This window comes from Ranitomeya variabilis, chromosome 5 (assembly GCF_051348905.1).
Source record: "Ranitomeya variabilis isolate aRanVar5 chromosome 5, aRanVar5.hap1, whole genome shotgun sequence".
In the NCBI taxonomy this organism is placed as follows: domain Eukaryota; kingdom Metazoa; phylum Chordata; class Amphibia; order Anura; family Dendrobatidae; genus Ranitomeya; species Ranitomeya variabilis.
The window spans coordinates 113,031,790-113,044,035 of NC_135236.1; the positions used below are offsets into that span (position 1 = coordinate 113,031,790).

The 12,246-nt window shown below is 40.9% G+C and overlaps 1 protein-coding gene across 8 annotated transcripts in view; it reads left to right on the forward strand.

Annotated features, from left to right (window-relative positions):
- UNC5D (unc-5 netrin receptor D) overlaps positions 1-12,246 on the forward strand; it is a 930,366-nt gene that overhangs the window by 853,333 nt on the left and 64,787 nt on the right. For all 8 annotated transcript variants that reach the window (XM_077263128.1, XM_077263129.1, XM_077263131.1 and 5 more), the window contains one exon: positions 4,729-4,878. In XM_077263128.1, coding sequence (XP_077119243.1) covers positions 4,729-4,878 — 150 coding nt within the window. The remainder of the gene's footprint in view (positions 1-4,728; positions 4,879-12,246) is intronic.

The window sequence follows — 12,246 nt, forward strand, 5'->3', positions numbered from 1 at the left end:
CTCTGGCGGTAGCACTGGTGGAGGTAACCCGGTTGGATACTGGCGGCTACCAGGTGCTACATAGGGTGCTCCCTCACTCCAGACGTAGGTCTGAGTACCCACAGTGTTCCGTTCAGGGGTAACCTGGGCACCGGTTACCATTGGAGTTGGCTCTGTGGCCACGACAGTTTCAGTATTTGTGACAGTGCACACAGTTGTCTTAGTAAAGGTACAAGCAGGCGTAATAGTCGTAGTGTTGAGACCTGCTAGTTCAGAGGCTAGGGGGTTAATGTCGTTAGTCTTAGTTGTGGCAGCAGGTAGCGCTGCTGCAAGATCAGTCACTGGAACGGAGTCAGTAGCGGTGGCACGAGCAGTCGCTGGAGTGGTGTCAGTCATCAGGGCAGGGTCGTTCTTCATACCTGCTTCAGATGCGGTTCCTCCGGTGCCGGTCTGCTCCATCTCCGCTGGGGTCTGGAACGCTGGTTGCAGGGCCTTGTGCTGCGGCGTTGTCATCTCTGTTGGCAGCATCTCGCTTTCCGGCAGGGCCTTGCTTTCTGGCTTCGGAGCGCTGGAACTTCTTTCCTGCTCCGGACCAGATGAGGCTGCTGACAGGCGTCTGGCGAGGCTCCCGATAAAGGTCTTCTTCCACCCAGCCTCAGTGCTCAGCTGTGTCCACAGGAGTTGGTCGCTGAGCTCTTCCACGCCGGCCTGCAGGAAATCAGCATCAGCGGTGGAGGCCTGGTTACGGTGCCCCTCCGGGTAGCTGGGGGAGTCCTCTGCTCCGTCCCCACGCTCTGGCTCCGGGTGGCTGGCCATGGCGTCCTCCACGTGGCTGACTTCTTCTTTGTCCTTTTCTCACTCTCTCCTTTGTGGGCGGTTTCGCTTTCTTTGTCTCCGCCCTCCATTGAGAATCAGGAGGTGGATCTCGGCTGCTGACGGACACGTCCTCAAGGTACAGAAATAAGACTGGGCGGCCATTGTCTTTCGCGCTCTTCAGTTCATTCACGCCCACAAATCCACGCCCTTCTTCTTCTCCTGCACTCCTTGTGGCGCTGTAATGGCGGCGGTTTGGGCGGGAATTTTTGGCAGCAAATAGCAATACACAGTCTTTGCAATAAATCACGGTTCAAGCACAATTCAATCACAGTTCCAAGGCACACATGACCTGATTCCTCAGGCTTAAGTAGATCCTGTTCGTGATGCCAAGTTGGAGCGGCCCCCAGATGCAGGGCAGCGGGGTACTCGGTACCAGGTCTCTCTCTCTCGGTTCTGGGGATGTCACGGTGGCCTGACCCGGTCCATGGCCCTGCTAAGGGGCACCCATTTAAAGATGTAGGTGACGGTGTAGGTCGCAGTAAATAACGAGGACACAGGGTTGCAGTCTCTTTACCTCTTTACTGAAGGCTTCAGCATCCCCAATCCAGAGCACTGCTAACAGAGCTGGCTGAGACCGGCTGGTACGAAGGCACATCCAGAGTTCCCTTTACAGGTGGAAATCAGTGGCCTTCCTACCAGAGCCTGGGTGTTGTAGTACTTCCCTGCTGAGCACCATGGGATAGTCCTCACAACTGTCATGTATGTTTCTGTTCTTTCTCTCTCTGTCCCCCAGATGATATGGATAGGACGCACCCGTATGACGGGGTACGCCTGGAGTTATTTTATAGGGACCCTAGAGACGCCCCTCTCCCACAATTGCCTCCGTTGTCTTCATTAGGTGAAAAAGGTGAGACAGCCAACCTAAAGTTAACTGACCTGCCGTTGGTTCAAAGTAATGCGTAGAGTCTGTTACTTTCTCGGCGGTCTGACTTTGACATGATTACTATTAGTGAGTCTGATATGAGCTGACGATGGTGAATGCTTTTATAGTTACATAGTTACAAAAGTTGAAAAAAAGACCTAGGTCCATCAAGTTTAACTTTTCTCCACCAATTGTACATTTTGTCACTGATTAACTGTAACCCACAATGTTATGTTTACTGAGGAAATCATCCAGCTCTTTTTTAAAAGCTGTTATAGTGTCTGTCATTACTACCTCCTGTGGTCGGTCATTCCACAGGCTGACTGCTCTAATTGTAAAGAACCCTTTCATATTTAGCTGCCAGAATCACTTTTCTTCCACCCATAATGATTGCCACTGCTCCTTAGTATGGACTTTAGAAGGAATAAGTCATGTGCCAGTCTTTTGTACTGACCACACATACAAATCTGGCAAAAATTAAGAGACCACTGCCAAATTTTCATTTTGTCTGATTTTTCTCTTTATAGGTATATTTTTGAGTAAATTGTTCTTTTATTATATAAACTACTGACAACAAGTTCCAAGCAATACATTTTGTATTTGTTTTCTGAAAATGAGAAATGGTTAAAATAACAAAAAAATGCATTGCTTGCAGACCTCAAATAATGCAAAAAAAAAAAACAAGTTCATAATCATTTAGAAACAACAATACTAATGTTTAACTCAGGAAGAGTTCAGAAATCAATATTTTGTGGAATGACCATGATTTTTAATCACAGCTTTCATGCGTCTTGGCATGCTTTCCACCAGTCTTTCACACTACTTCTGGCACAAAAATGTAAGCAGTTCTTCTTTGTTTGATGGCTTGTGACTATCCATCTTCCTCTTGATTACATTCCAGAGGTTTTCAATGGGGTTCAGGTCTAGAGATTGGGCTGCCCATGACAGGGATTTGATGTGGTGGTCCTTCATCCACACCTTGATTGACGTAGCTCTGTGGCATGGTGCATTGTCCTGCTGGAAAAACCAGTCATCAGAGTTGGGGAACATTGCCTGAGCAGAAGGAATTAACTGTTTTTCCAGGATAACCTTGTATCATTGATTCATACGTCCTTCACAAAGAACAACCTACCCAATTCCAGCCTTGGTGAAGCATCCCCAGATCATCCCTGATCCTCCACCAAATTTCACAGTGGGTGCAAGACACTGGCTTGTACACCTCTCCAGGTCTCTGTCTAACCATTAGATGACCAGGTGTTGATCTGGGGATGCTTCAGCAATGCTGGAATTGGGCAGGTTAATCTTTGCGAATGACGTATGAAACAAGCTGCATACAAGGTTACCCTGGAAAAACAGTTGATTCCTTCTGCTCAGGCAATGTTCCCCAACTCTGAGGACTGGTTTTTCCAGCAGGACAATGCACTATGCCACACAACTAGGTCCATCAAGGTATGGATGAAGGACCACCACATCAAATCCCTGTCATGGGCAGCCCAATCTCCAGACCTGAACCCCATTGAAATTTTTGCCAGAGCTGTATTGTAGGGAATTACCCAGTGTAAGTAATGCCAACATTACTTTTGCTAATGGTTATTTTAACTGTTTAATCACACAGTGAATTTTCATATCCCGCTTTCTTTTTTTTTTCTCTTCTTCCAAGAGACATTATTTTTTATTTCCTTGCAGTGTTTACCACGCTTTTATGGACACTGCAGAACTAAATATGCTTATAGTTTAATTTTTCTTTCTTTTCCTTATTTTGGACAAGGTAAATGAATTAGGTGCGGCGACCAAACAGGCAGTTTTGGCATGTCAACTATTTTGTATTTACGGTATATTGTTTACCATATAGGTTCAATGATTTTATATTTTGATTAAAAGTTTGAATCAATCAAATATTAATACAAATATGCCTATATTTTAAAAATTATTAATAATATGAAATATTATTAATTTCTTTATTTCTGGATGGGATAAAAGGATAAAGGAAGATGATTTAAGATGTTATGTAATTCAATGGAAGAAACTATACAAATATATACAGGTTGAAGTTCATGGACTTTTTTTCTGAGGGACTTTTTCAACCATTGTAACTATTTCTAAAATAGTTACTATATATATATATATATATATATATATATATATATATATATATATATATATATATATATATATAGTATAGATAGTATAGTATATATATATAGCATATAGTGTATATATAGTATATATATAGTGTATATATATAGTATAGATAGTATAGTGTATATATATAGCATATAGTGTATATATATATATAGTATAGTATATATAGTTAAGTATATATATATATACTTAGTTACAAATATACAATCTCCTATGAAGGCCAAGCTTCATGCTGTTGGTGTGCTAAAATGGCCTTCAGTAGGCTCTTTGCTGCCATGGCAACTCATCGGCAACCCCAAAATTCAGTCGCTTGATGGGATATTGGGTGTCGAAATTCACGGTCAACTGGGATTTGTACCACCACATCACTTGTTTTTATGGGGAGACGAACTATTGACAAAAATGAGTGCTCATTCCCATAAGATCTTTTTCAGATGATTGTGTAAAGGGGCATTTAGAGAGGACTCTGATTTATCATTTAGCATTGTACTATCCAGAGGGACCAGCAGCCCCAAACTGTTAATAACAAGTTTGGCTCTGCTACATATCCTGCTATAAAGCAATCATCTGTGAAGTGTATCAGCGGCCATTACCTGAGGTAGTCGGGGCTGCAGGGCCGGAGGTGTACCGGCGATACATGAGACGGTTATTAGAATTCTGCCAGCATTCCATTACAGCAAAAAAGACAGCCGGAGTAAAATGTGGCCGTGCCTGACACTAATAGCATCCGTCTTTTGTCTTTCCAGCCATTTTATGATCATTTTAATATTGCTTGGTAAGGAAGATGACATTATACCAAACGCCACTCAGGCACCTTATAAAGCCCAGTGGGTCCGTCCTCTTATTGATTTCTCCCGTTCCTGTTGCAGGAAGTGCTTTCTGATGAGAGGCATCAAGGTGGACAGCTGCTGGAAGAACCAAAGTTGCTTCATTTCAAGGGGAATACCTTCAGCATCCAGATTTCTGTTCTCGACATCCCTCCTTTCCTCTGGAGGATCAAACCATTTACTGCATGTCAGGTACGAGAACCATTTGTCTTTGCTGCTATAGATCTTTTCTCTCTTGACGTGCCGCAGACTTGGTGAACAACAATCTAGCCTTTTTTTTTACTTAATACTCATTGATTAATAGCTAATGCATTTAGTGCTGCTGGAAGGATATCAGATGAACAGCAGTAATGATTATTAAAGACTCCGGAGTCCATCTGCGTCTGATGCTAGAAGTATCCCATCCCTGAGAGTTACAGACTGAAGATGATGGTGTCAGCAGATCTAAGAGTACAGGACAAGTATGGAAGCCAGAGTCTTATAGTATTCGATGCTTGGATCAAATGTAGCACTCAAATTGGGGGATTTTTGGTAGCGTGCCTATACATTACAACTATGGATCCAAGGAAGACATATATGATATATATAGTCGGTCATATCTATCAAGCCTGTATCTTAATTAGATAGTGCAAACATAGACTAGACAGTCTCACTATGTGCCAAAATTGGTACAGTGGTTTATGCTGTTTGTTAAATAGAATTTTATGACTGTCTATTCTGATGGCCTGTGGAGACATAGTGGTCAGTGGGTACTCTCATCCGCTGGTCCAATACTGCATGGGCCAGGGCTCATTCCACTGAACCGCCTGCTGTCTTGTGGGCAGAATACTACTCAGACAACACAGGGTGAGGGCATAACAGCGCGGTAATACTTTATTGAACCACCAACAGACAAAAACATATAGCACAGTCCCATCAAACACCTAAGATGATGCAAATTACAGACTCAGCATTCCGCTGACTTCCCCGGAATAGAGTAGCTTGGCCAACTATCCCAAACAGTGGCACCCTGCCTTTGGCGGATACCCATAGAAAGGAGATTATGTGTCCAGGTGACCTGATTGTCTCCACCTGGATTCTTCAAATGTCTTTGAGGGTTTAGTGCTGGTCAATGAAGCAGCTCTGCATGTATTCTTTTATGTGGAGACATGATACCATGACTACTGTCATGTAGAGTCTCTCAAAGCAGAAGCAAGTCCTTCTTTTGCAGTTCACAGCTCTCATTCAGGCATTTTTCCACAGGATTGGAGGAAGATGTAAGAAAGTCATTCCTCATTGCTCAAGTATTCAAAAAACATCCATACTTTGTCCTTCATATTTGAAGAGCAAACATATTAACAAACATTGATTGTTTAATGGCTCTGCGTCTCTGTCCTCCAAAGATAGCAGAAATAGCCTGTAGGAGCTGATGTAAGAGGTAAACAACAGCCATTCAACAATTCACAAACATCAATTCAAGAGTCAAAGTTCAGACTAAGACTATTGTTCATTTATGTCTGTTGACCTACTGAAAAAAAAAACATCTTGCATAATTAAGATTAAATGCCATCACAAGGCCCAGTTCATCAAAACTTTTACACCAGACTTCTGGCACAAAAATCTTTCAAAAGTTTCATAATTTTGGAGAGGCAGGGCTAAAAATCTTGCAATTTTTGGCGTTCTTACATTATTTTTGCCCATCTCCACAGAAATTAGCCAAGCTGGGGAATGGCAAACTTCGATCATCAACTTTATGACTAGCTGCGTCATGCTTTTTGCCACAAATCTTACTGCAGTCTCCAACTGAAGTAAGATTTTTGGAGAGGTGCACACAGGGGTGCCTGTCACTTGTCAATCACTGCTGATTCATTAAACATCCTTAATATATTAGGGGTGTCTGATTTCAGCATGCCACTGCCGGCCTTGTTGAATCAAGGCATGAGTTTATGCCACCTAGTGGTTGGCTTACATTGTGCCTAAAATGTGCTCCATAATTTTGATGCATTTTTTGGAACATGTGTCATGTGAAGCCAATCCCCCTTTCTCAGCAGGTCACCCCACTTTTAATGAGGCTATGTCCCTTAGTTGTAAAAAGTGTCTACAACACATAATAAATATGGTGCAAGTCATGAAAATGTTCTGTTGGCAGAATTACACTAGAAATCTAGTGCATTTAGCTAGTTAAATATTCCATGATGAGTCAAGGACAATGACAAAGGCTTACTTACAGTTGAAAACAAGGGATACGGGATGTAAAAGACTGATTCATTACATGCATACACCTATAGACTGATAGAGAGAGAGATAGCTAGGAAAATACAAAAATATAGGCAGCTCTGCCGGTAAGCTGAAAAACATAAAAAAGTTTTATTCGCCAATGTGCAACATTTTTGCTCATCGACAGTCAAGCTTTTGCTAAATAATTACGGTATATGGTGGAGAGCCGTGATTTATGTAGGAACAGCCTAATTTACATACATGTAACATATCCATCAGAGAAATAGATAGATAGATAGATAGATAGATAGATAGATAGATAGATAGATAGATAGATAGATAGATAGATACAAGATCTAAAGATAGATGGATGGATGGATGAATGGATGGATGGATATATAGATAGATACCATGCAAAGAATACAGCAGTACTGTAATGCTCTATGAAATATGCAAACATTGAATGTAAGAATTGCTGCTGCATAGACCATATTTATGAAATTAAGATACTTATCACTTAAATTGGCCATTGTGAATGGACCCTTACCATTTATAGCAGTTATGACTCTCCCAGACTGAAAGCCTAGAAAATTATAAGGCTTGTCTAGCCTAAGGTTACAAGTCTGCAGTCACTTTATGTGACTATAGACTTGTGAATCCTCACATCGTGGGCACTTCATGCTATGAGGATTCTCCTGTGCTGGGAGTGGGCGGTCATGTGACTGTAAGTATATAATTTGCATATTTCCGGCCAAATTCAGAATAGACTGTGTCTGGCCTCACTTACTACACTTGCTTTGAGCGACGCTGCATCCATCTAGTCCTCACGTGACTACATGTATACAGATCACCTGTTTGCGGTCATGTGCCCAGCACCAGAGTGTCCACACAGCATTCACTTAGGAGGTGCTGATCAGGCTTTTGCTTCTTGCATTATTATTATGTTTATTATCATTTTTAAAGCACCATTAAATCCAGGGTTCTGTACATGCTAAGAGCGGCACATACATATTACATAGGGGGAGAGGACTCTACTCTCATGGGAGTACAATCTATAGGGTAAAGAAGAAGGAGACAGTAGGTTGCGGGGTTGCAGCAGCTCCAGTGATTGTAAGGTGGCAGCGGGTTGATTGGAGGGTTTAGGTGATTCTGAAGAGGTGCGTTTTCAAGTTAAATCTCAAGGTTCCAAACTTTCTTTGTGGATAGATATGTGAGGGGCAGATCCAGGGCCGTTGCTGTGGCTGAAAATATCTTGTTAAGCGTGCCCTGGCCTCCTGACACATATAAACAATGTCCCTTTTCTTGCATACCTTCTGCTGCACGCTCTGCACCATCAAGGTCCCATTGGCTGTTGATGTTGTTGAGCACAAAGAGACAGAGTCCATTTCAAACTTTTAACGAGGAACTTTACTTGATTCCAATTGCAGCACATTCACATTAGTTACAGCATCAACACAGAGTACAGCATCGTTCACATCCTTTTCTCTCCCTGTGTCTTCACTTATTTCTCCCAGGGTGTCCCCAGGACATACCGACCCATACTGCAGCGTCCTCCCTGTTCAGCATGACTACTTTTTGGAGTTCCTTAGTCTGTTTTGCTTCAGACAGAAGGGCGTCTGCCCACGTAGAAAGCTGCCACATCTTGGAGTGACCTGCGTCTTTATTCTGCTGCAATTCCTAGGTTGTAACTCTCTGACCTGCTGGCACTGGACGGCTGGACCCTTTTCATCAAATGTTGTGGTGCTGCTGCACTGTCCCAGGCTCTTAAGCCCTTTGGGATGCCTGGGGCTCCCTGGCCCCGTCTGAGTTGTAGCAGCTCCCTGTCTTCACTGAACACTTTCAGGAAATGCCCCTGTCTTAACCACAGCTGGCCCCTCCTGTAATAACTAGTAACTATAGTAAGCTTATATTACCTAATCCTACTGTGCCCCATCTAGTGTCTCAATTAAGGTACTGCTCTTTCCCTAAGTAACCTTCAACATTAAACAGCACTAGTTATGGCATTTACCTACAATATACACTTTTTGAACATATATCATTTAATACTAGCTTCAACAGGGACGTGCTTAAAGGGGTGGGGGCATATACCAGTCTCTGTCACCCCTTACAGATACAGTATACATTAGATATAGTATAGATGAAAAGATAGATAGATATGAGATAGATAGATAGATACTGTAGATGATAAATAGATAGACAGATAGATAGACAGATAGATAGATAGATAGATAGATAGATAGATAGATAGATAGATAGATAGATAGATACTGTAGATGATAAATAGATAGACAGATAGATAGACAGATAGATAGATAGATAGATAGATAGATAGATAGATAGATAGATAGATAGATAGATAGATAGATAGATAGATAGATAGATCTAAGCTAATCTATGGAACTTGAGGATGGGACTTTTTTTTCCAGGATGTATGTGTTCAGGGGGTGTGACGCATGTGCTATATGTGTCCATCCGTTGACTATATATGCAATATTAGCACAGCATGAGTTTTCCTATTAACAAAATGTAGACTAAAATACAATAAATCGTTCTTTAATAAATCATAAATTATATTTATCTCAATGGCTTGAAAAAAATGTTGCAGATTTTTTTTGTATTTGTATAACAATATAAGTTAATAGAACTAAAAAATTAATTGATTTACTGATTTATTAATCAGTATAATACAATATTACCATAAACCCTCTAGTTCTCCTAAATAGGATTTAAACAAAATACAAGCTATCCAACAAAAGGTGGCTAATTTCCCTGCAAGTGCCATCATAGGGGAAATTCGGAATTGCATAGTGCCAATGAGTCAGTTGACTGTATGTTGCAGGACAGGACACGTCATCTGCAGTCAGAGACGCTCTTTGTAATCACTCCCCAATGTGGCTAAGAGATGATAGAGCTACTGTTACTATGCCAAGAAATGAGGATGGCTTCTAAATCAGTTATTACAAAATTAGTTTTCTAAATGGGATGATCCCTTTTATTAATTTTCTTTAGTATTAGCCTCAATCACAGTTTTAATATAGAGTGGCGAAACAATGTCCTCTGAAAAACCCGTACCCCACCATAAACACCATTGAGAAGCTATCGTAGAGCTAACTATTCTTGACTCTCTTCCAATACAATGCATGGTATACATATATTTGTTTCTTCCCACGCACCTTTACAAGTCAAAATCTATCCTATTTCCAAACATAAAATGAAACTTCAGGGTGCGATGAAAAGTGAGAGAGGCATTATAACAATGTAGATTCTTAGGCATTAATCTTTATGGTGTATCCAATTCATATAGTGCTAAAAGTTCCATGAGAGCCGTAGACCTAAGTAACTATTAAAATTTACAACCTAGAGATAAAATGCAGATGAAAGAACCATTACTTTATAACAGCACAGTATATAAAAAGGGAAGTGAAATGCTGAAGTATCATAAAACCCGCCGAGAAGAAATGGCGTACAGAAGTTGCGGTGATTTAGGGAACGGGGCCTTAGTTTTCGAAACTCAGAGGCATTTTAAGGGTCGCGCAGAATTATGGTTTACTGTGGGGTTGAAGCAATGAAGAGTCTTTTTATCTTAGACTCCTGAATAAGAAAAAGGAATTTTCACTGTAATGTATTCAGCCGGCTGAATTTTTCTGTGTTTATGGTGCTTTTAGTAACAAGAATTAAATAACATACATATTATATCAAATTCCACCATTCCGCCTGTCACACGCTGTGACAAGCCTAATGTAGGTACAATAAAGAAGTATTAGCTTTGCTTTTTAAAATGGCAGCAATTTTAGCAAACACATGAAAGAATTACATTGTGATTTCTATTATGGCATTCTTTCCAAAGCCCGTTGCTGCCATCAGCGTCCAACAATGCAGAGACTACATTAAGCAGATATTCATACCATGAATTGGACAAAAAGGTAAAGAGATGTGAAAACAGAATAAACTTCAGATAAGAAATATACATAATGCGAAAGTGCGAAAAACATAAAACCAATATAAAACAGGCATAAACAATGCACCAAAACCTTACTGAAAATGCTGTTGTACTGTGTTTTGCATCTTAGCTTGCAGAATTTAATTGGATCGGATTTAGATGATTGTAGTATTTGGTGGTGACTAGGGATGAGCGGAACTTAACCACTTAGTGACAGAGCCAATTTGTTATGTAATGACCAAGCCAATTTTTACAATTCTTTAAGATTGTTTTTTCATGACACGTTATACTTTATGATAATGGTAAATGTAGGTCGATATGTTTTGCATTTATTTCTAAAAATGTCAGAAATTTGATAAAAATGTTTAAAAATGTGCAATTTTCGAAGTTTCAATGATTATTAGTGATGAGCGAATATGCTCGTTACTCGAGATTTCCCGAGCACGCTCGGGTGAAAAAGTTTATTTTTACCACCTAAATGTTGAAAACTTCTGAACAGGCCACTGTAGCTGGAAGGCTTTAAGGCCATTATTTGGCCACGAATTGCCATCACAAACAACATGACAACACGATCAACATCTCAGTATGCGATGGGATTAAAGAGGGACCCCCCATCTGTCCAAGGAAAAAATGGCACCATGCATGATTTGCATCTGTAAATCGAATCACACTTGACCATTCAAGTCAATGAGTCCGTGGAATAAATTAGACCGAACTCGGATGACATCTAAGTGAGGTCTAATTTTCACCGACTGACAAAATGGAGAAGATGGAGACATTTGTTTTTTACATCTTCTCCTCATCCGAGAGAATCGGATTACACTCTGGTCAAACACTGATCAGAGTGTGAGTAGTATAATAACACTGATTTTCTCATATGAGAGAAAATACGATTGTGTGACTCTAGCCAATGATAGGATTTTAGTCACTTGCCAGCCTATGCCACATCTGCTCAGGTGTCTATACTAGGGGACAATGAGCCTTGCTCTGTTTCGCTAGCACTACAGCATTTTTCCATGATCCAATACTGATCCATACAATTACTCTCAGCAAACAAATATAAAGTGGGATTCGACACGGAGGCCCTCAACGATCTATTAATATTTTGGATGAGACCATTCCTTTAAATTAGTAATTGTAGGAGAACCACTCCTTTAAAAATTATATACACCTGGAATACATTAGTATATAACAAACTAGATCAATTAAAGTCTTAAAGGGAACCTGTCACCCCCCAAAATTGAGGGTAAGCTAAGCCCACCGGCATCAGGGGCTTATCTGCAGCATTCTGGAATGCTGTAGATAAGCCCCCGATGTATCCTAAAAGATGAGAAAAAGAGGTTTTATTATACTCACCTGAGTGGGTGGTCCGATCTGATGGGCGTCGCGGTCCAGTCCAGGGCCTCCCATCTTCATAAGATGAC